This window comes from Botrytis porri, assembly GCF_014898465.1.
Source record: "Botrytis porri strain MUCL 3234 chromosome Unknown BPOR_008, whole genome shotgun sequence".
NCBI classification, from domain to species: Eukaryota; Fungi; Ascomycota; class Leotiomycetes; order Helotiales; family Sclerotiniaceae; genus Botrytis; species Botrytis porri.
The window spans coordinates 2,405,155-2,430,715 of NW_024066082.1; the positions used below are offsets into that span (position 1 = coordinate 2,405,155).

Genomic DNA, 25,561 nt, shown 5'->3' on the forward strand with positions numbered 1-25,561 from the left:
AAATAGCACTTATTCCTGATCTAGCTCTATCACCAAGTAAGTCCTTTTATAGGGTATATCAATAATTCCCTTAAATAACTTTCATTGTCATATTTACAAATAATAGTAATATTATGGTCTAAGCCTGGACCCAATGTTTTTCTCCTACTTTTTTATATAAAAATAAAACCTAATTCTCATTTCTTTTAGATGTATAATGATAGAAAATTTCCTATAGCTTTTTTCTATCTAACTACTAGAGATAATCAATACTAATTCTTTTTATAAATAATATATTCATAATAATTTTAAATCATAGAATTCGATACTGATTAATATATCGAACCTTATATAATTCACTCTTTTTAGTATTTATTATGCTGAGGTCCTTATTTATAGTTCCTTTATTTGTATTTTCAAATTTCTATATATAATAATTTTATTAATCAATTCCCTGAATAGATTATGATTCTTCTAACTACAGGTTCTTGTTTACCCATAAAAAACCTTCGATTTTTCCTTCTTCTTTAAGCTCTTTTTTATAAACTGGTAATAACATGGCTAGTCCTGTTATACTAATAGTATATAATTATAATGTAAAGATAACACTAAGTTGATCCTTATTAAACTTATTCTTAAAGTTGTTCTTCTTACCCCCTATTCTTTTGTTTCGATATTCTACTACTTAATACTCTACTTTCTTATATTCAAAGCATAAGTTATTTTCTCATCTTTATTTCTTTTCCAAATCATTATTCCTATTTTTATAATATATAGCATCAAGTTCTATAAGATCTTTATATCTTTATGAATTGTAATATAATCTTCCCTTATTCTTATAATAATGCTCTTACTTTTGATTTCCTTAAAGTTTATATAATCTTTAACTTTATCAATATTGATAAAGATAATTATCTGATTCAATAAAGTTCTGAATTAAATTGTTCAAATTTACACTCTCAATAGATTTTTCTAACTTCAATCTGATTTCTGGTTTGAATCCTTTATGATAATAATTTATAATGGTGGTTTCATTCCATCTAATTATTTTAGTATATCTTCGAAATTCTGTAATATATTTCAATATTGATTCTATCTGCTTGAAATTGAAGATCTTATTTTCCGCTACCTTTAGTTTATTGAAGTTTCTAAAGATTCTATGAATCTCTATTTTAAATTCTTCAAAACTGTTGAAGATTGTTTGAGTGGATTATATGCGATTCTAATCGTCATGCTCGAAATAATCTCGCAAATATGATTAAATTTATTTACTTATTTCTCCTTTAAGATATAATATAGTTCATATATTCTTAAATTCCTTTTTAATAAACTTATCTTTATTAAATCTGAAATAGATTTCAAGTTATAAAAGGAAAATGTTGAGTTCCTATTGACTTCCTTAGTATTTATTTAATAAAACAATCTTAAATGTTTTATTGATGATAATTTCCTTGAGAATATTAATCATCTTGATATCATTAATATCAAGTGTTTATGTCTGATTGCTTATAGATGTATTAGTGAATGTTATATTATTAATTAATATTGAATTAGTATTTGAAATAAAAAGAATGCTCAAAGTATTATAGAAACTATCTTTAGAATTATATAAAAATATTTAGAGTTTTTTCGAAATAGTTTAAATTAAACTTCAAGTAGGAATTCAATAAGGTTATAACTAATTACAATTCTTGTAATTATAATAATAAAACTAATAATTGTTCTTAAACATGAAGCTTTATATTATAATAAAACCTATTTCCTTATATAGACCTTCGTTCTCTATTATCCCATTAATCCCATCGTGTCCCACCAGGTAGGAGTAGTGGGATCCAGTGGGAATCCCTAATCCCGTGACTTCCTGATCATGTGATGCGGTATGTTGGATGCCGTCGTAACACTTTAATATATACTAAATCGATCTTAACTTGTCTTTTAATCCTAATCTTTGAATTCCTTTAAAGAAAGTTCTGTACTTATTGTTTTCCAAATGTAAAATTACTTTCTTTAATATTAAGGAGGTACTCCTTAATTTTACAAATTTACTAATATAAAAGATTAATATTCAAAAACTCTTAAACTAATATCCAATCTATTAATCGTTTTTTCTATATCAGGATTATCTTTTATATACATTGTATACCTTTATTATAAAATAAATAATCATTTATACAATTTTGAAGAATAATTTTTAGAATCCTATAATTCAAAGCAACTTATCAAATTAAATGTCTATTCATTATTACATGTAAAGCCAAATTAATATCAACTTTAATATATATCTTAGATATAATATAAATAATAATATATTAAAATTTTAAATTAATTGATTCAAGAATTATAAAGTTATTAAAGATTTAAAATAGAAGGTTGCTTTCTATGGTGAGTTTTTTTAAGGTAGCCCAAAAGAGGGGTGGTTCGAAAATGGGGTACCCAGCTTATACCCCCCAAAATGGCGATTGTGCAGCGGCCAAAGACCGAAGCGGCAGAAGTGGCCTAACTCTCTCTAAGTCGAGACCGCCTTGTTTTTATTATATAGACCGTAGATATCTTCATATGAAGTTCATCTACTAGTTTGCGTACAGAGAAATTCAATTTTGGTTCGAGTGTGTGATGATCGGATCAGCAAAGAGATAATGAGCAACAACGGCGTCAAGTGATAGCCGAGTAAAATTGGCGTGATCACAATAGAACAGAGGTTGTTGATGTAGTAAGGGACTACCTTTGCCACTAAAATGATTCTGCTATACAAAGGAAGGAGATGGAGTATGGAAAAGGTCAATTGCATCGGCATTGAAAACTGCGCATCATTATTTAGCCTCATCTTACTAAAGGAGTTGTTTCCCCTGAGGCAGAATCCATAAATGAAGGAGGATCAACAATTTAAAATATCCCAAGATCCTAAGGCATGCGATAAAAACAGAAGAAAGTCGCATGAGTCCATTGAAAATACATGATTCGCCACAAAAATGGCACAGAATCTAAGCATTATCTCAGGATTCATCTAGCGTGATAAATTTTGAAGACTGATATTGATTTGATATCTTCAGTGACATTCCCCTGATTTCAAAGAGAGAATTTTAAAAGATTTCCGGATCCCATTGCATTCGAAAATGGCTTTTCCCAACTTTGGCTCGTTTTGGCTCAGATATTGATAGTGTGAAGCCCTCGGCTTGATCAGCAAATGGGACGTAACTTTAGCACTGGCTAGGAGGGTCGCATTTCATGATTAGCTGCAACGCTTGAGACAGTATGGAGTAGTGCCAATTTTTGATATATTGTCGAGTAAGATGTACAATCCTACATGAAAGCAAATTTAGTATTGCTATTCCATTTGCTCCGAAGATCGGTTTCTGCGGATCAGATTAGATGGAAAATTTTCATCTGATAAGATTAAAAACTTGAGAGCATTAAACTAGCATCAAGGACCCCACCAATCTCACCACCCTTGTTTGGAACCTACAGCTCGAGCCTCGTGCAGACTGCAGTAATAAGCATGACCGACCGTTGCTGACCAGGGTTATTGCATTATTAGCTGAGAAAAACTTGAAATCCTGCATTGATAAAGTGGGTGGATGTGGTTCCAGTGTGTCCAATATAATAAACCCCCTTGTTTGCCATATACCTGGTGACTGGCCGGCAGTTCAACGGGTATTTGAGCCTGTGAGTATCGAGGGCATGTAAAAACAACAGAAGCTTCCAGTAATACGGTACAATCAACGATGGCTCAAGTTTGTATGCTCCTGGATATGGACGACGTTGTCATTGTGCGGACAGCAAAAAGTGAGTAGGAATCGAGTGTCCTTATCTTGCTGCTGCTGCTGCATGATTAGAAGATGACATAATAATAACGCTAATCTTTGTGTCACGTGATAGATGTGTCTCTCAATTCTTCGATCAAGTAGGTGTGAGCGAGGGGTGTGTCCCAGTCTGTTGTGTATATGTGCGCCTCGATCGTTAAAAAGATTAGAAAACGACGTGTAATATGATATATCATTCATATTCTAAGCCTAACATGGATGTCCGATGCAGACATAAAATATCAAAAAACGTGATCTCCCACCAAAACCCAGAAGGCTAAAGTTCTTTTCCGCCTATAGCGCGAATGGTAAGATCTTACATGTTTCCTCTGTCCGCCTCGCCAAGAATTAAGAGTACGAATCGTACTTGGGTCGTTCTCCTTCTATTCCTCACCTGGAAACAGATGACGCTATCAATTTTGCCTATTGTTTCCAATTTCTCCAGCAGATGGCGCGTATTTTGAGTCGCCTTACCTCTTCCTTACTTACTAGCTAGGTACTTCCATATACCATCCGTTGTTGTCCCTATCACCTCTGAGCATTCACACATGGAATACAACATCTATCCACTTTTACCTTTTATCTCCGTTAATAGTAACACAGTAGCACCGCCAGTTCATTCAATCAACCAATCCTGACTTCTCTAATGGTCATCATTCAGATCTCTTGCTCTATGACTAATTCAATGTTAATATAAATCAATCATCTTGGCTCTTTCTACGGTAGGTTTCTCAACCCACGTGAATAACACAAGGGCTCGTTGTAGTTAATACACCATCGTTACAATCACTGTCCGGCATGAAAAAGAAATACAAATACCCCAACAGTGACCTAACATTCAAAGAATCTTCTGTAGCCACAGGACATATAGAACGACCATATGCACTTACAGCTGTCCAGATTATGAGGATCGACCTGCATGATGGATACAAAGATTTCGAGTTTGAATGACCCACCAAGACTTCTGTCTGGGCCACAACTTCTACATGATTTGATCCGGTGGGATGAATGCGAAAATTCTTGTGCAATTGACTTCACTAGTCACGACAGACGAGAGAGTTACCGTTATCGAGACATACGAGCTTGTGTGACAGCTCTCGTTACACGAATCCAGTCAACGATCAAAGGTTATCAAAAATCTCAACAGCAGCATGTCATTCCAATTTTGCTACCGCAATGTCCTGGGTTATACATCTCTCAACTCGCAATCTTGCAGTCGGGAGGCGCCTTTTGCCCTATCAACCTCGATGCGCCGAGGGATAGGATGCGATTTGTCGTGGGGGACGTTTCTGCGAGCATTATAATTACGACACCGGAGTTTCAAGACTCGGTTTCTTGGGAAAATGGCCCCAGAGTTATTGTCGTCGATGAGTTTCCCATTGTTCCCACAGAATCGGAAGAAACAAATGAGCCACGTGAAACCACCAGCAACGATCTTGCATATGTTATGTACACTTCTGGTTCAAGCGGAACCCCAAAAGGAGTTACGGTCAGTCATCTAGCTGCTTCACAGTCTCTTTTAGCTCACGAGAGTCTTATTCCCAATTTTAAACGATTTCTCCAGTTTGCCGCACCATCGTTTGATGTCTCTGTATTCGAGATTTTCTTCCCTCTAACTAGAGGTCAAACATTGGTTGGATGTGATCGTAGTCAGCTACTTAACGATTTACCGGGCATGATCAACAAGTTAGAAATTGATGCTGTCGAACTTACTCCAACTGTTGTGGGTGCTTTATTACAGAAGAGAGCCTATGTACCCAAACTGAGATTTCTGATGACGATTGGTGAAATGATGACGAGACCAATCGTGGAAGAATTCGGTGGATCTGATACAAAAGAGAGCCTTCTTTATGGAATGTACGGACCGACTGAAGCAGCCATTCATTGCACGATTCACCCCAAAATGGAAGCAAGTGCTAAGCCGGGAAACATTGGAGTGCCATTTGAGACTGTATCTGCATTCATAGCGGAAGCAGCCTCTGGGTCTGAAAATGAGCAGGATCTCAAATTTCTTCCCCAGGGCGAACTCGGAGAGCTTATCTTAGGTGGCCCGCAACTAGCAAATGGCTATCTTAACAGAGAAGAGCAGAATAGGGCTGTCTTTGTGACAGTGGCAGACAAAAAATACTATAGAACTGGTGACAAAGGTCGAATTCTTGAAGATGGAAGTATAGAGATTCATGGCCGTATGAGTGGTGGACAAGTTAAGCTACGTGGTCAACGCGTCGAACTTGGGGAGATAGAAGATGCAGTCTACAAACATCCGGGCATTAAGACTGTTGTAGCACTTGTGATAAGCGGGGTACTGATTGTGTTCGCTCTCACAAATGAAGAAGAAACTCACTCTGATCAAGTTCTGGACACCTGCTCACAGTGGCTTCCGAGTTTCATGGTCCCAAGCGAGATCATTCTTCTACAAGAATTCCCTTATCTACCTTCGGGAAAGGTAGATAAAGGAAAATTGAAAGCGGATTACCAGCAACAACGTGAAGAAGGGGACGAGCAATTAAACCTCACACAATCCGAAGTAACCGTGAGAGAAGTCCTGCGCGAGATACTTGGCCCATTTCCCCCAAATCTACGTTTGGCGGCGGCAGGCCTTGACTCACTTGTTGCTATCAAAGTATCCAGAGAACTTCGATCGCGAGGATTCAATGTTGCAACTTTAGCTGTTTTACAAGCCGAAACATTAACCTCGCTAGCGAGACTTTGTGAAAATTGTCCCCAGGTTCCAAGTCCAGGCAAGGCCCAATTGGCCACTACGAACTCAGAAATGCACGCTATGTTGAATGGCAATGTAAATGACGTCGAAATTTCTTACCCATGCACTCCGCTTCAAAATGCAATGCTCGCTGAAACTGCTCTCGACGGAAGAGCTTACCGCAACTGGATCGAGTTATATTTACCTGGACTCAGCGATATCGGCAGTCTCTATACAAAGCTACACGACCTCGCGGATTGCAATCCAATCTTGAGGACTGGTTTTGCAGAGTCTTCTGATGAAAGTGGATATATGCAGTTTGTATGGAAATCGTTTCCCGAATCAAATATTAAAACAGTGGACGTGTTTACGTACAGTTCTGGGATTGAAAATGCGTCACTTCATCGCCCCATTGTTTTCGAGATTCTACCTACTAAATCCTCTCTAAAACTCTTGATCCATATTCATCACGCTTTGTATGATGCCTGGTCGATAGATCTTCTGCTTGATGATTTGAATTGTCTGTTGCAAGATGAGATTCCAACTCCACGGCCGTCATTCGCCGATGTTGTGGGGGGTTATCTCAATGGCAGCCTCACTTCTGATTCTCAAGTTTCTAAAGATTACTGGAAAGATCATATTGCAAACCTCGAGCTTAGGCATTTACCAACTTTTCACACAAGCAAGGTTGCTTCCGCTAGATTGGCTGTGGCGCATCACTCAACCAAACTTTCAACTTTAGATGTTGAACAAGCCGCAAAGCAACTGGCTTCAAGCCCACAAGCTGTTTTTCAAGCAGCATACGCTCTGATCCTAGCCTCTTACTTAGGATCAGCAGATGTTTGTTTTGGCACTGTTTTTTCTGGCAGAACTATCCCCCTTGCCGGAATAGAAGACATTATAGGACCATGCCTCTCAACCTTACCGATCCGTATCGATACCTCCATAGCTTCTACTCTCCAAGATCTCGTAGAGGAACTAAACAGTATAAATAGGAAACATCTCGAGCATAGCACCCTCCCGCTTCGCGAGATCAAATCAGTCAGCGGTTTCGAGCCTCGACAGCCGTTATTTGACACACTCCTGATATGGCAACAGACTCTCCATAGTTATGACCACAGCAGAAAGAATGTTATTCTTATCGACCAGCTTGATCAACTGGAGTTTAATCTGACTCTTGAAATAACTCCTACGTCTAACACCATTCAATTCAAAGCAAATTTTCAACAGTCGATATTCCCAGAAAGCCAGATAAACATGCTTCTGCGTCAAATTGAAGATGTCGCGAAAACAATCATTCGGCATGCAGCATCGCCGTCTATAAACGTCTTTGATGAAAGTAACTCTGAATTACTCTCTTTGGAGAATCACACACCTAGCATTGCCCTTGGACCCGAGACACTGACATCTCCAGTGGAAAGAATCGCAGAAGAAGATCCCGATCGCCCAGCAATTGCTTTTGCTAGCAGAATCGAATGCGACAGTTCAGATGTTCAATACATGAGTTATGGTGCTTTGAATAATCGTGCAAATCAGCTGGGCCACTACCTATCTAATCGTGGCGTTCTGCCAAATGATATTGTTTGCGTATGTCTCGAAAAAAGTCATGATTTCTATGCCTCAGTACTGGCTATCACGAAACTCGGTGCAGGTTATCTCCCAGTAACTCCAGATATTCCATATAGCCGGTTGCATCATATCTTAAGTGAGGCCAAAGTAAAAGTATTGGTTGGGCATTCCTCATCACGAACACTGTTGGAAAAATTTACGGAGCAAAAGATTATTCACATCGATGAGGTGGATTTGGGTCAACAATCTACGAAGAATCTGGCCAGCCCCTTCAAGGCGAAGAACATCTCATACTGCGTGTTTACTTCGGGTAGCACTGGGACTCCAAAAGGAGTGCTTGTCACGCAAGGTAATCTTCTAAGCAACCTTGACGCCTTGGTGGAGATCTATCCGGCAAATAGCGAGTCTAGACTTCTTCAGTCATGTTCACAGGCCTTTGACGTGTCTGTTTTCGAGATTTTTTTCACGTGGAGAATTGGTGGATGTCTGTGTTCTGCCGTGAAAGACGTTTTGTTTCGAGACATAGAACTCGCGATTCGTGTTCTGGAAGTCACTCATCTCAGCTTGACACCTACTGTTGCTGCTCTGATAGACCCACTTGAAGTCCCTAAAGTAGAGTTTTTGGTTACTGCTGGGGAGGCTGTGACGCAAAAAGTTTTCAATACATGGGCTGGCCGTGGACTTTACCAAGGTTATGGTCCCAGCGAAACAACTAACATTTGCACTGTCAAGCCACAAGTCACCTTAGATGATCGTATTGACAATATTGGTCCTCCTTTCAAAAACACGTCAGCTTTTGTAGTTGCTCGCAACGCAGAGTTCTCCTTGGTACCAAGAGGTGGCGAGGGCGAATTTTGCTTTGGTGGCTCTCAGGTCTTCAGAGGATACATGAATCAAGCTCAAGAAGAGGGAAAGATTATTGATCATCCTGAATATGGACGTCTCTATAAAAGTGGCGACTTTGGACGTCTGATGTCAGACGGATCTCTTGTTTTCACAGGCCGAAAAGATGACCAAGTCAAGATCAGGGGCCAACGAGTTGAACTTGGCGAGATTAATAATATCTTGATATCATTACCAGATATTGGAGATTGTGTAACAATAGTTGTAAATTGGCAAGGTAGTTCACAACGCTTAGTTTGCTTTTTTACGACACGGCCAACAACATCTGGGGATCTTCTACCTCTTCGCGTTGACCCAAGTATTATTAGCGAACTGTATAGAATATTTGAGTCAAAGCTCCCGAGTTATATGATACCCTCAAACCTCATTCCGGTTTCAAATCTTCCATCGACATCGCAAGGCAAGATTGACAAGCGCCGACTGATTAGCTTGTATAAAAGCTTTGAGCTCGCGTATCTTGACTCAACTACTAAATCTTTAAGGTCTTCTATAGATCATCAGTGGACAGAACTCGAGCTTGAGATTCGATCCTCGTTGAGTGAAGTTTCAAAGGTTTTAGTAGAGGATATTGGTCCAGATACATCGTTCTTTAGCTTTGGTATCGACTCAATTTCGGCAATTGCATTTTCCCAGAAGCTACGTCAGATAATCGCAAAACCAATTAATATTTCTGATATTTTGAAACACTCTTCTGTAGTCAGACTTGCAGAGCATTTATCAACATCCGATGAGCTTGCACGCACCGACATCTTGATTGTTGATACAAACTTAGGGCTCAGTGATGACTTTGTAGCATCTACTTTGTCCCAATTTACCAACCCTGATAGAGTTGCGATAAGCGTTTTACCTTGTACGCCTTTGCAAGAAGCTATGCTGTCCGCGGCCGAGTCTTCCCCAATCGCTTCGTACAACAACCATGTTACGTTCGATATATTCGGTGATCTTGAACGACTTTGTGGCTGTTGGCAAGAAATGGTTCGGAGACATGAAATTCTACGAACTTGTTTTCTCGCGACAGAAATTCAAAAATTCCCTTACGTTCAAGTCGTCTTGCAAGACTTTGGGCTCGAGTTCGAGTCTCTTCATTCTAGCACTTTGAAGGCTGCCATTCTTGAAGTGGAGACGCACTTATCACACAACAATAATACCCCACCCTACAAAATTACCATCCTGCATTTGAATGGTCAAAGGCGTCTCTTAGTCTCAATGCATCACGCACTTTATGATGGAGTCGCCTTGGCAATTATTTACGATGAAATTGAAAGGATGTACAATGGTTTACCTCTACTTCCCGAAGTTTCCTCTACTCCATTTCTAGAGTACATGAGCTCAATGGATATCGATTCCTCCGATAGTTTTTGGGAATCTACCTTAAAAGGATACTTTCCATTTCGCTTCGAAGATATGCCAAATCTGCCTGGCCCGGTTGAAATGTACAGCTCTCGCATTCAGAGACTGACATCGCAAATGCCTCTTAGCAGCGTCGAAAATTATATCAAGAAGCATAGTACAACCTCTCTCGCGGCTTTTCATGCGATCTGGGCTAGCGTCATGTCTGAACTGTTTAAGAGCACTGATGTTTGCTTCGGCAATGTAGTCAGTGGTCGTACTGCCCCAGTCGATGGTATAGAGAGACTGGTTGCGCCCTGTTTTAACACAGTTCCAATTCGTTTGGAAAACCTTCACAAATCCACTTACCTTGAGGCATTCAGAAAATTACAAAATGCAAATGCCAACTCCTTGCCATACCAATTCACTCCTCTACGACGACTTCAGTCAAAGTTCAGTCCCGATGGGAGTCGTCTATTTGATACGCTTTTCATTTTACAACAACCGTCGAAGGAACTCGACTCTTCTATATGGTCCATTGTGGAAGAAAACAGTGCCATGGATTTCCCTTTAGTCTGCGAAATTATACCCAAACCTAGCAACGATACCCTTGAGATTGTTCTTCATACGTCTAATTCTTTATTTTCAGATTACGATGCAAATATTTTAATACAGAGATTTGAGGATTCATTACAAAACGCCCTGGAGAACCCTCGGCGTCAAATAATTTCCTCGTCGGCGAAAGCGCAGATCCTCGTCGTTGACGATGAAAGAAAGAAAAAAAGAGTGCAAATTTTGGACTCTCAACGCCAGGACGAAGCCATGAGTCCACTTGAACTAGAAATTCGAGATATAATCGCAGGATTTACAGACGTTCGTGCTGAAAAGATCGCTAGGGAAACTAGTATTTTTAGATTGGGTCTTGATAGTATCAGTACAGTTCAGGTTGCATCTCGCCTGAGAGCTCAAGGACATAATATCCTTGCCAGTGATATCCTACAGCATCCTACCATCGCGCAAGTTGCTTCGCATCTCGAACAAAACGAGTTTTCAGTGAAAGAGGAGGACATTCAGTATGATTTCGCTTCTTTTGATCAAAAACATCGCGAGCCAATCTGTTCGAAAATTGGAGTTTTATCTAATAATGTTGAAGCCATCAGACCCTGCACAGCTGTACAACAAGGCATGCTTGCTCAAAGTATGCATTCCGGAGGGCATGAATATATCAATAGCGTATCTCTGCAGATTCTACCCGATCACTCACTAGAAGAAATCAAAGATTCTTGGACTAAAATCTGCAAGGCTCATGAAATGCTTCGGACAGCATTTGCCCAAACTGAAGATCCAAGTCATCCGTTCGCAATGGTAACATTCAAGGAAGACTCATTCATGCTCCCGTGGTTAGAAAGTGGTGCCCAAGCACCCTCTGAGGACAATGATCGTCTCCGAAACCCATGGAACATGACCATAGACAAGAACGGGGACAAAAATCTAATTATTTTCACTGCACATCATGCACTTTACGATGCTCAATCTATGCAGATGATTTTTTCGGACTTTACAAAGCTATATAATCGTAAGGAAGTGGCAAGTCGACCTAGCATCAACCCACTTTTGGGCTCAGTTCTACAAGCATCCGAAGGAGCTCAAGATGAGAAAAGAACATTTTGGCAACTTCCCGAAAATAGGATTGTGGTCAACAAGTTCCCCGATTTAACCCCCCTACGTGTCACAACACCTAGTAACGCAGTCCGCGAAATAAAATCTTCGGCTTCACTGAAAGATCTCGAGAATAGATGTCGAGAACTTGGAGTCACTATGCAAGCAGCTGGGCAAGCCACTTGGGCGAGGCTGTTGATGGCATATACTGGAGAGAATACTACAACTTTCGGCATGACGCTCTCTGGTCGATCCGTGCGTGATGATGCTAACTCAGTCGCCTTCCCAACTATTGTTACACTTCCGGTCAAGTGCAACGTGATGGGCAGTAACGGCGAGCTGTTGTCCAAGACTATGTCATCTAATGCACAACTTCATAATTATCAATTTACGCCACTGACATCAATTCAAAAGTGGTCTGGGTATCCTGAGGGACGGATTTTCGACACCTTATTTGCGTACCAAAAGCTACCTAAGGATGAGAAAATTCTGAGTTCGCCATGGAAAGTAGTTAAAGAGGAAGCTACAGTGGACTACGTCGTATCTCTAGAAATTCAGCCCTTATCATCGGATGAAGTCACAATTCGCTTATCATTCAGAGAAGATATCGTACCCGCAGCTCATGCTGAGCTCATTGTCAGACAATTTGATGCGTTACTGCTAGATATGCTCCAAAATCCAGATCATCCTTGCAACATAGCGCCCGAAGCTGGAGTTGAGTTACTCTCCATTACTCCTGCACAGGATCCTGTTCTTCCGGAATCAGTGACCCTTCTGCATCAATATGTTGAAAGAGGTGCCAAGACATGGCCAGGCAAAGTCGCACTAGAGTTCGCGACTTGCCTTCAGCCAGGCAATTATCAAAGTCAAAAATGGACATATCGACAATTGGACGAAGAATCCAACAGGGTAGCTCAGATGCTCCATACACGTGGATCTACTCCGGGCGAGATAATTGCCATTTGTTTTGACAAGTGTGCTGAGGCTTCTTTCGCAATTATTGGTATCATGAAGGCTGGTTGTGGTTATGTTGCACTTGATCCGAATGCTCCGGCTGATCGTTTGAAGTTCATCGTGGAGGATTCTGCTGCCAGTTTAATCATTAGTGCAGGCACACCAGCCCAGACTTTGAGAACCTTTGTAGAAGGGGAAATGGTCGATCTGACTGATCCAGCCACACTTCGTGATTTTGCCCCTGAAGCCCCCGAACTTTCCAGAAAAATCACTCCCGAGGACATATCCTATTGTTTGTACACGTCTGGAACAACAGGAACACCGAAAGGTTGTCTGCTTACTCATGAAAATGCGATTCAAGCGATGCTTGCATTTCAAAGATTGTTCTCTGGGCATTGGACCACTGACTCGAAGTGGCTACAGTTTGCTTCTTTCCACTTTGACGTCAGTGTCTTGGAACAATTTTGGAGTTGGAGTGTTGGGATTTGTGTAGCTACGGCTCCTCGAGATTTGATATTCGAGGATATTCCAGTTGCGATTCAGCAACTAGGTATCACGCATATTGATCTAACCCCAAGTCTTGCACGTCTATTACATCCAGACGATGTCCCATCATTATGCAAAGGTGTTTTCATTACTGGTGGCGAACAACTCAAGCAGGAAATTCTTGATGTATGGGGCGAGCATGCTTGCATCTACAATGGATATGGACCAACTGAAGCTACCATTGGTGTGACTATGTATCCTCGAGTACCGAAGAACGGTAAACCTTCCAACATTGGCCCTCAATTTGACAACGTCGGATCATTTGTTCTGAAGCCAGGAACCGAGCTACCAGTTCTAAGAGGCGGTATTGGTGAACTTTGCGTTTCTGGAAAACTAGTCGGAAAGGGATATCTCAATCGTCCAGAACTTACGATTGAAAAATTTCCAACGCTTACCAATTTCAACGAGCGAGTATATCGCACCGGAGACCTTGTTCGAATTCTGCACGATGGCACCTTCCTCTTCCTCGGTCGTGCTGATGATCAAGTCAAACTTCGGGGTCAACGCTTGGAGTTGAGCGAAATCAATGAAGTAATTAAGAAAAGCAGGAACGATCTAGAAGAGGTAGTCACCTTAGTTCTAAAACACAAAGCACAGGCGAAAGAGCAGCTGGTCACATTTTTTGTCGTATCAGGAAAGAACGAGTCGAAAGATAGTGAAGTAATTCCCTCTATCAGAGATGCCTGTAGCTCGCGACTTCCAGGATACATGGTTCCAACACATTTCATCCCAATCAAAGCACTTCCTCTCAACGCAAACAACAAAGCGGATGCGAAACAACTCGCAGCAAAATTCAACGATTTGAGTATAGAAGATCTTCAAAATATGAGTTCCCACGTGCAGCACCATGCAAGATGGACAAATAGAGAGAAGAAGGTGGTAGAAATCATTGTTAAGGTGTTTCCCATCGAGGTTCCCCAGTTAAGACGCAGTTCGAATATCTTCCAACTCGGTCTCGATTCCATTAGTATGACCGCCTTTTCGAGCTCCTTGAGAACCTCGGGGTACAATAATGCCACCAACGCCACCGTCAGAAGTAATCCCACGATCGGGAAACTGGTTGAAGCACTTCTTGCTGCCAGCACGAATGATGGCAGAGAAGACCCACATCTTGTAACAGCTCAACTAAGAATTGCCGGGTTTGCACAGCAGCATACAGTCGCCATTTGCAAGGACTTGGCGATTTCACCCGAACACATCGAGAGTATCGCACCTTGCACTCCTGTCCAGGAAGCAATGATCTACAGGCTACTTGAGAGCGATGGAGAATTGTATTATAACCACTTCCATTACCGATTAGCATACGGAGTCAATCCTGAACGCCTTTCTATTGCGTGGGATCTTGTCGTTTCTAATCTTCAGATCTTGAGAACCAGATTCGTTTTAACGGACGATGGCTACGCCCAGGTGGTTCTCAGACCCAAGGAATCTTCAAAGCATTGGGAGTCGGTTACCGTATCAGAAACCTTGGACATTCTTAAGAAGCCGTGGTCTTTTGATACCAAAAATAACTTAACGCTCAGTATTTTCCATGGTCTTTATGATGGAAGCAGTCTGGGAATGATTTTGGGTCATCTTTGCGACGAATTTCGCCAATTACCGAACACTCAATATGGACCGGATTTCCATTCATCGTTGGCTTATGGGCCGCTATCAATAGTTCCCGGAAAGGAAGCATTCTGGAGATCCCATTTACAGACATGGACTCATTATTCTTTATCTCATGACTACACATATCTAGGAACTCGTTTGCACTCTCGTACACTTGACCTACAAGACTTTGAAATAAGACGAAAAGCCTTATCTGTTGCTCCGCAGGCTATAATCCAAGCAACATGGATCTCAGCTATTCAAAAATTAATTTCTGCCCGGCTGACGACAATTGGCATGGTCACATCCGGCAGAGGAATCGATCTCGAAGGAGTCGAAAAAGTTGTTGGACCTCTTCTCAACACTGTGCCCTTCCATCTTCCGATCCAAGCTGGCACTCAAATTTCCTCGATCATACAGGATTGTCACCGAATCAACATGGAAATGCAAGAGTTTCAACATACACCATTGAATGATATCAAAAAATTGGTTTCTGTTGCAGCTACAAGACCACTCTTCGAGGCTCTATTCGTATTTCAACGTGCAGATGCTAACGAGAAGCAATTATCGAGTATACTGGAAGAGACACTCCTTTCCAGGGAGTCTATAGATGCAGATGTAAATCAATAGGAAGGATTTAGAATAGAAGTCAAGCTAACTATCATATAGTATCCGATAGCACTCGAAGCTACTCTGAATCACGATAGTACCAACCTTGTGTTGAAGATGGTCGTAGATAGCTCAGCTGTGTCGGAAGATTTGGCAAGCCTTGTGTTTATGAAAATGGTTAACACTCTTCGAACTATTCTTCCCGGTAACAATAAAGTGACACGAATCGTTGAGAATGAACGGTATGATGATCTCCGCGTACTTCTTTCAAAAACCTGTCGTCAGCCGGGCTTTAGGGACAATTCAAGTCACATGCAGCCATCTTCGGGACCTTCTTACCAACCTGTGCACTCAGGCCAAACACTCTTAGCCAAAGAAAAAGGTGATGTTGTTTGCAAAGAGATTGCAATTTTGGCCAAAGTTGATAAAATAGATATCCATGATCCTAGATCTATATTTGAACTTGGACTTGATAGCATCGATGTAATCAAGTTATCTTCACGTCTGCGAAAGAACGAGATTGTGATATCTGTCAGCGGAATTATTAAATGTCAAACGATCACCAAGATTATAGAAGCTGCGATGCTTTCCAAAGGAATCACATCTGACACTTTATCTACCGAGAGACTCGCGGATATTAGTCGCAAGCTTGGTGAGTATTTAAAGCCTAGGCTTCCTGCAGACCTCGAATCCATTTTACCGGCCACGCCTTTACAAGAGAGCATGTTAAAAGAAATGGTCGCTTCCAATTTCAAAAGCTATTTGACCATCCAGGTTTTCGAACTGAGTGACAAAACTCAGGAGAAAAGACTGTTGGACGCTGTGGATCTTGTTATTGAAAATTCGCCAATTCTAAGAACGACCTTTCTTGAAGTTCAAGACCCACAGTCTCCCGTCATCTATGCACAGATTGTCCACAAAACATGGGAAAAGATAGACAGAGAATATCCGGTTACTGGAAAAGATCATGCGAGCCTCGAAGAATTTTTGCAATCAGTAGAAAACAGACTCAGAGCACGCATGTTGTCGATAGAGCGCCAATTGTTTGGAATAATCCCTGTTCATTTTGAGAACAGGAGATTCATCGTAATGGGGATTTCACATGCTCTCTACGATGGGAAATCACTGCCGATGATACACGATGATATCAGCAAAGCTTACAGGGAGCAAACGATTAATAGTCGTCCAGACTATAAACCGTGCCTCGCAGAGGTCTTCAATGCTGACACTCATGAAGCAAAAGATTTTTGGAAGGCTACACTGTGGAACTCGCCACCAGCGATATTTCCAAAGCAGGAGTTATCAACAATTGACGAGACTACGACTCACCGACATGAGAAGCATTCCGAGTTCTCTCTAGAGAAAATCAGAAGTTTCTGTCGCTCTTCTAATATTACACTGCAGACTCTGGGACAAGCATGCTGGGCTTTGGTTCTCGCAGAACTCATGGGTCAATTTGATGTTGTGTTTGGCACTGTGCTTGCCTGTCGTGATACAAGTGATACGGCAAGCGAAGTGAATTTCCCACTGTTCAATACTGTGGCAGTTCGATCAGTACTTCGCGGAACTGTGGGTCAGATGCTTCGGGATATGCAAGGAAAGAGTGACATGACACGTCAATTCCAACAATTCCCCCTTGGGAAAGCTCAAGCACTCGCGCTTGGCTCTCGAGATCACTCAAACAAAGATACCACTTTATTTGACACATTATTCACATATCAAGGTGCTCGACTTGAGAATGAATCTGACCCATTGTATTCGTCATTTGGTGGTTCCTCAGATGTTCAATTCGCAATTTGTGTTGAAATGGAGGTTGAAGATAAAACTGATCGTCTTTACTGGACAACGGCGTGTAAGTCTGTGGCTAGGAATCTCGCGCAAACTAAGGACATTCTCGAAAAATTAGATAGGTTTCTTGGAAGGATCATGGCAGACAAGGAGGAACAGATTGTTACAATTCACAGCGACGGAGTCTCTGTATGCGGATCTTCAAAATTTCAACTTCGAGAAAGTCCCCATCTGCAGAAAAACTCCAAAGTATCTTGTGCTTGGTCTCAAATAGAAATGGATCTCCGAAAATCAATCTCTATCGTTTCAGGTGTCCCGGAGAAAGATATCCTTAAAGACTCGACAATCTTTCAATTGGGCTTGGATTCAGTTACAGTCCTCAAGCTCCCAGCACATCTCAAGAACTATAAACTTCATCTGACTGTTTCGGAAATTATGAGACATCTCACAATCCAAGATATGGCTGATTATTTGATCGGGAAACAACAACTGGATTCAAATACTCCTGCAAATATCGAGGTCGATGTTGATCACATCCTGGTTCAATCTACGCCATCCATTGACCAGGTCCAGCTCAAGCAATTGATTGATACTTCTGGCGAGATTGACTACATTATGCCCGCAACGGCAGGTCAAACGTATATGATCAGAAATTGGCAAAACTCTCAAGGATCTCTCTTTCAAGCAACTTTTGAGTTCAAGTTATCTAGTGGCTACGATCCACATTTACTCGATTTTGCTTGGTATAATTTACTACTTCAGCATGATATTCTACGAACTGGCTTCATTGACTTGGAGTCAACCATCTTTCAAGTTGTTTACAAAGAACCAACAAGTAGAATACAATATGTTAAGGAGCGACCTGATCTTCAACAAGGATGTAGCCTTCAAGATCCACCAATAAGTCTTTATGTCATCACGCCGCCAGATACGTCGGAACAGATCGAAATGCACCTAGTTATTCACCACGCACTTTATGACGGAATCAGCATCTCTTTGTTGTTTAAGAAATTATTGGCTTGGTATAATCACTCTGATACCATGGCTAGGTCCACGTCTGCAATCGCCAAAAACAGATGGAAGACATTTGTGGCCACGGCATTACAGGAAAAGAGTAAACCATTCGTGAGGGATCAATGGATTGAGTATCTTGGCAAGCCTTCCTCTCGCCAACCAAGCCCTGATCTTGATCTCGAATTCGAGGTGATAGGACCAGGAATCAGGAAGCCTAGTCGAGTCGAAGTTTTCAAACCTAGTGTACCAGCCAAAGGTGTCAAGACACGAGCACAAAATGCAGGTGTTTCTATTGATCACATTCTTATCGTTTTGGCGTCGACAGTCTTAAACAATCAACGACATAAGAATGATGAGGATGCTGAAGAAGGTCTCATCGTTGGTCTATATTTAGCCAATCGCTTTCCATTTTCACGAAATCTTTCTACAATGATGGCACCCACCCTCAATTTATTGCCAATCAAAATCGTGCTAATGGATCGAGATGAAGATGAAGATGTAGCGATATCAGAGTTGGCCAAGAACGTGCAAAAGGACTTAGCTAAGATTAGTAGAGGAGGAATTGCTAACGTGGGGCTAGACGAAATCTACCAATGGACGGGGGTAAAAGTACATGGATGGATCAATATCGTTAAAAACATTTCTGATCACGGTGTGACGATAGATGAAGATGACTCCGATGAGATGTCGGATTGGGAAGTTGTCGAAGACCTGAATGGAAACAGGGCAAAGGAGCATGAGAAGCCCCAAGGAGAGTCCGGTCTAAAGTCTGTGAAGGATAAGGAAAAAAATACGACTGGAATTGATCTTTTTCAACCACTGTTTGGTTCGGAAGGATATGCTAGAGTGGTAAGGCCGAAGAGAGATCAAAATATGTTTGTTAGGAAGGATCCGGGGGCTTATCCTGTGAGTTTTGATTCTGATTTTCGATTTCATTTATTGACACTCTTTGTCGTTCCCCTATTCTTCTACTGCACCATTCAAAAAACAACTCACTAATTTTGATTACTTATAGCCATCAATCGATATAGAAATTCGCTATCATCCTGACAATGAAACAATCGATGTTGGAATCTTTGGGCCGGATGATATGTTTAGACTTCAGCAAGCTGAGGAATGGATTAAAATGCTTGCAAAGTTGTGCTTTTGAGATGGGAGATCAAGAAATTCATTATCGTTACAGGAATAAAGGGGGGGGGGGGGTTCGTTTATTGATATTCTGGTTTGGAATAAATGCTTTAAGCGATTAGATTAGATATTGATTTCTGTTTCCTTGGCCATGGAGTTATATGCTATGGCTGGTAGAGTTCTTGAGAATCGGTCTTGTGGTTAGATATTCCGCTGAAAATTATAATGTTGATTGCATGTATACTCATGATCGCGTCTCTAGCATTTTGGATATTGAATACTCGCATATGGTAGATTCTGGAGACGAGCCATCTCTTTCAATTGTCTGTAAATATGTATTGTGATACACTGTTACATTGTCTGGCTTATACTGGTTCTTATTATTCATAGGATTCACAATTTTATATAGTATTCTACTCATTTTCCTGATTAATACTCCGTTGTATGTATGTAAGATCATCTCTATCCATGAATTAGACGACGATTACTTTGTAGTATGATGTTTATGATTATGTCTTATGATTGTTGTTAATGTTTGATTTGTAATAAGTTAGCTTTATTCTGTTGAGTGAGTTATGAATTTCAAGATTTGATATTTAGAATTACCAAAAAGACCATGTTGATAGTACCTAATATGAGTAGTTAGACATCTTTTCGTCCGGTGATATATAATACTTACTATCCTCGCTAATTATCATATGTAAACTTCAGACGGGCTAAGTAAGGTAGATTACCCCACTACTCTCTTCAATGATGACGCCAATGATTTTACGGACCGTGTCGCACCTTCAACCAAAATAAACTGATCAAGACTCATATCAACATTTTGTACTGGTATCAATTCAACGACTTCTCCCCAATACCATACAAAGAGAGTAATCATGTCTCTCGCACAATTACAAAACCTGTTACCTCTCCCAGAGGAAGATCTAAAGCAAGTTATAGACTACGCAAACACACTTTCCAAACCCGCCGCTCGAGACCATTTTATCGATCTACTAGGAGAATCACCCGGAAGCATCGAATTCATCTCTTCATTCAATTCGAGACGACAAGATCCTACTGCTGCAAAAGCCGCTTCACAGGCACAAACATACTCACAAGCATCAGCACAATCTTCAACACAAGGTTCTACATCCGGGGTACCTAAGTCAACTCGAGGGCCGAAAAAAATGAAGGCTCCCATTCATACACCAGCACCACGACAAGTTCAAGAGACATACACAGGACAGGGAACAGCATACAAAAAGAAAGACGAAGATGACTATGTATCGCGCAAATCCACACCTGTATCCTCCTCCAAAGCCTCAGGATCCCCCAACGCCTTCACTCTCGACCCTGTCCCCTCCGCAATCCAAGCACCGATTCCTCGTCCCCCTCCCTCAGCAGCCGGCACCCTAATATCCGACTTCAGCAAGAAATCCAAATCCAGCGCCTCCTCTCGCGCCGCCTCCCAAAACCCCTCTCGCAATGCCTCGCCCGCCCCCAAAACAAAAATAAACATCACCGGCGGAAATGCCATGCACGGCGCCTCAACCGTGCTCTCCGATCTCGACGCCGCCATCCGCACGCTGGAAATCTCAACCAATTCTTCGCTCGCCTCGTCCGATCCCGCAAAACGGAGATGCAATTGCATCGCCACGCGTCATCCATTGTTGGCCGCGGCCCCGAATTGTCTCGCGTGCGGAAAAGTCATCTGTGTGAAAGAGGGATTGGGACCGTGTACTTTCTGCGGCGCAGATATCCTCGGAAAAGATGAAATCCAATCTATGATTCGCACATTGCGGGAAGAGCGCGGAGCGGAAAAACAACGCCTGGATGCCTCCTCGCATCGTCGCGCAGAGGTCTCCCGTACCCCGGCCCCCTTCTCCGCACCGAAATCAAATGATATGACGCCTGCGGAACAGAAGGCGAAGGAACATCGTGATAGATTGTTGGGGTTTCAGGCACAGAATGCAAAGCGCACAACGGTGAGAGATGAGGCTGCGGATTTTGATACGAGTCTTGCGGCGAGTGTGGCGGTTGGTGGGGGAAGTGGGATGGGTGGGATGTGGGCGAGTCCGGCGGAGAGAGCGAGGGAGTTGAAGAGACAGCAGAGGGTGCTGGCGGAGCAGGAGTGGAATGCGAGACCGGAGTATGAGAAGAGGAGACAGGTGGTTAGTGTGGATTTGGTGGGGGGGAAGATTGTCAAGAGGATGGCGAAGATTGAGGCGCCGAAGTTTGAGAGTGAGGGGGAAGAAGAGGAGGAGGATTTTCAGGTCGTGGAAACTACGGTAGGGGGAAATGCGGGAGGAGGAACGTTTAGTAGGAATCCGTTGTTGGGGGGTCTGATTAAACCTATCTGGACCGCGAAGAAGGTAGAGGGAAATGGGAAGGGAAAAGAAATTGAAGGAGATGGTGGTGATGGCGAGGGAGAAGTTGTCAGGAAGAAGAAAACGTGGAGGAGGGTACAAGATGACATGGATGATAATGAAAATATTATATTAGACGGTGGAGCTTTTGGTGTGAGCGAAGGCAAGGAAAATAGAAGAGAGGGCGCAGAGGAACATGCTGTTGGCTAGACCCGCATGATTAGACTCGTATATAGACACAGTAGTGTTTAGACAATAGAAAAAACATTCAACCTGCAACTCACAAGCGGATTTCTCTTGATAAGATGAGCTTTCATATTTGTGTAGGTTGAGTTGTACTTTTTAGCAGTGTGATATCGAAGCTGGAATCTTGATTATATACGATAAGTAACACGCATTTACTATCAATTCGCATTTCGAAACGTTATCTCACTGCGTGTTGTTCATATAATCGTTCGTCTTCTAATAGCTTTTGGAAGCAACCCCGTCTAAGTTCCTTTTTCCTTTCTTTGGTCACCCACCCAGCATTCCTATGTAAATCCTCTCATCATACTAAAGTAGACGATACAGTCTCTCCCTATGGACAATCACTCACGCCTTCAATTCCTCCATCAACCCCTCCAACGTCTCCCACCCCTTCGTCCCCTCCCAGAAATCCCTTCCCTTGCCCATAACCCCCCTAACCGCACTCCTCGCCTTCCCCTTCCACTTCCCCTCCTCCCCAAAATTCTCATACGCACCCACCAACCTCTCCGTGGTCCCCACAACACTCATCCACAGCTCCTCCTTCTCCAACCACCCCTCCTCATTCATACTCATCCTCCACGCCTTCTCCGCCGCCTCCAACGCCCCCTTGTAATCCCGCTGCCACAACCGCAATTTCTCCACCGTCTCGTACAATTCCACGCGTTTCGTAATCAGAGGAATGATATCTCGATCCATCATTTCAATTACAGCTCGCGCGAGCGTTCCCCGTTTGGGCACCCAAATGCCAGTTTCCCCCGAGGAACCAACTTCGTCTGTTTTATCCCGGCTGACGACTTCGATCACGAGAGAAGAGAGAATATCCATATCGATTGCGTATTCGCCGACGCTGGGTGCACGAATGCGCAGGATATTGCGCAGGCCCATGAGGATTTCGGGGAAAGCGGGGGGACTCATGCGTGTCGCGATCGTGATGACGTTGTCCCAGATTTTCCAATTGCCGTGGGCGATGGCCGCGCCTCGTTTGTAGGCCATGAGAGCTTGTCTCAGTGTTTCTTTGGGATCGTTGGATTTATCGCTTTTGTCGAGCGAAAAATCAATTTCTTCGTCATCGGGGATCTCGGTAGATGCTTCTTCCTTCTTCGCGATTTTTTGCAAGGAAACAAGTTCGTCGTGTTTGGATAAGAGTGCGGACCCAAGATTGCTGTATGTTTTCGCATCGGTATCATCGATCATGATACTTTGCTGGAAAGCAATAACAGCACCGTCCCAGTTTCCAGTTTTGAGATCAATATCGCCAAGTCGAGACCAGGTATCGTTATTTTGACGATTTACAACTACGGAAGCGAGATAGGCTTCGCGGGCCGCAGCAAGATCGTTCTTTCGCGTGTAGTAATCTCCAAGCGTGCGTTGAGCACGCGCATAACGGTGTCTAGAGATCTCCCACGCGCGCTGCCAGCATGCTGGATCTTGATCGAGATCTCCCAGGATACACCAGAGACGGGGCGCGTGGGGTGGAGGGGGAGTGCGCATTTCACCGTCCCATTGCTCTTTGACAACGGCATCGGCGTCGATGTCGTATTTGTCCATTTCTGGGCCTTGGGAAGAGTAGTAGAGTTGTCTTCGGACAATTTGCCGGGCTTTGTCTTCTTGAGCCACAGAATGATAACACAATGCTACTTCGGCCCACATCTTTAGTCTCTTAAAGATTTCCAGAGCGCTGACAAGGGAGCCGGCATTAGACCATGCGAATGCGAGTTCAGTTTCGATTTCCCATCTCGTGGGTGTGTTAAGTTGATTGACGTATCTCAGTCTCTCGGTAACCGGAGCAGATTCGCCGGCTTTGGCTCGTGGAAGGAAAGAAGTTACTTGAATTTGTGGTACCCCGTCAGCATCCACTGTTGGTGTAGATTCTTGTGTATCGGCAATAATTTGATCCACGATGACTTGTAGTTGAAGAACAGACCTTTCTTGGGTTCTAGATCTGTGGGCTTCGATTCTACTTCGGACCAAGAGAGCTTGTGTGTAAATTTGCCAGTTAGTGGGTTTATCCGAGAGAACACGGACAGCGTATGGTAGAATCTCTTCGCTATTCAACTTGTCAAGAGGAGACAGAGTATCTTTGAGAGTAGCTTCTGTTAATAGAGCAATTTGGTCCAGAGGATGAAGTTGTGGTTGCTCATCTGGTTTCACACCAGCTAAAGCTGCTGGCAAATTGGAGTTATCTACTTTGTCGGATGGTGTTTTGGCAAATTCAATGGACTCCAATAATGTGTCATCGTTCAACTCCAATGCTTGAGGACCAGTTGTGCTTTCCTGCTCGACATCAGATGACGGAGCATTTTCCTCTGATTTTTCGGCCGATTCCACAACCTTGGTACTCGCATCATCCTCTCTACTCTTGGCAAAGACAACCAGTTGGGAAATATCCGTCTGCTGAAACTTTGTCCTCTTGCCCAAAGCTCCAGAAAGAGCATACTCAAATCCCGAAACCTCACTAGCTTTCTTCACATTCTCTCTAGCCTTCAGATCCAAACCTTCCATAATATAAATCTGGGCTTTCTCCAACAACAACATAACCTTCGCATCCGTTCCAAACGGACTTTCCTCTACAAAAACCTCCTTTTCTAAAACCTTCAAATCCTGTTCAATCAAATCCTGCAAGACTGTCGAATCACTCATTCTACCATTCATCGAATATCCACTCAACAATCGTTGATGATAAGCGTTGATTCTAATCCTCATCCACTTACAGTCCCAGGTTTTCACCCAGGAACGTCTTGGGAAAACCACTGTAAAGATATATCTCGCCAGGCAGAATAATTCCACCTTGGGAATATATTGATAAACACTCACACCATCCACATCCAAACTCCTGAGGCATTTCTCTCTCAACTCATCGGCATTCCATTCCGAGCTTTGGAAAACATCTCCGAAATCTACTGAAGGTCCCGTAACATTTGTTTGGAGGAATGCGTTAAACGCTGCTAATCCCGTGATGAATGTGTAAAGAATGACTTCCCGATTTTGAAGATTTGCATCCTTGAGAGCAAGAGTTTGATCTTCCTTGGAAAGATGAACATTCTCTGCCAAGATTTGTATCAGAATTTGCGCAGTAGGTGTGCGGAGGACGGCTTTGTAATCTCCATCGAGATAATGGGTGACAATTTCTGATACAGCTTCAAGTTCTTTTAATTGCTCTAAATTGAACAATAAAGCATCCAATGTACCACCTTTACCGCCGGTAGACAGATCTGAGGCGAAAGACATATTGAATATGTTTTTGTTGTTGTTGTATTGGGCTTCAATTCTTTTTTTTTTTTTCATGTGGGAAAATTTATGAAGGTCGGTTGAAATGATTTGTAAGCGATGATTTTCAAACATCAAACAGTAAATACTTCGTAGATCAGGCTTCATATTTCATGTAATCCCATGTG

The 25,561-nt window shown here is 42.3% G+C and overlaps 3 protein-coding genes across 3 annotated transcripts; 2 read left to right on the plus strand and 1 right to left on the minus strand.

Annotated features, from left to right (window-relative positions):
• Positions 1-4,701: 4,701 nt before the first annotated feature.
• Positions 4,702-19,813, plus strand: EAF01_006803 (uncharacterized protein; the record flags this gene model as incomplete). The annotated part of the gene is made up of 3 exons (XM_038915057.1): positions 4,702-15,648; positions 15,700-19,347; positions 19,457-19,813. 3 exons carry the CDS (start codon positions 4,702-4,704, stop codon positions 19,589-19,591), a joined length of 14,730 nt encoding a protein of 4,909 aa, XP_038770012.1. The 3' UTR covers positions 19,592-19,813.
• A 637-nt stretch (positions 19,814-20,450) lies between these two features.
• EAF01_006804 (uncharacterized protein) lies at positions 20,451-22,130 on the plus strand (the record flags this gene model as incomplete). Its single annotated transcript, XM_038915058.1, has 1 exon — positions 20,451-22,130. One exon carries the CDS (start codon positions 20,451-20,453, stop codon positions 22,128-22,130), a length of 1,680 nt encoding a protein of 559 aa, XP_038770013.1.
• A 381-nt stretch (positions 22,131-22,511) lies between these two features.
• EAF01_006805 (uncharacterized protein) lies at positions 22,512-25,394 on the minus strand (the record flags this gene model as incomplete). Its single annotated transcript, XM_038915059.1, has 1 exon — positions 22,512-25,394. One exon carries the CDS (start codon positions 25,392-25,394, stop codon positions 22,512-22,514), a length of 2,883 nt encoding a protein of 960 aa, XP_038770014.1.
• Between the last annotated feature and the right edge of the window lie 167 nt (positions 25,395-25,561).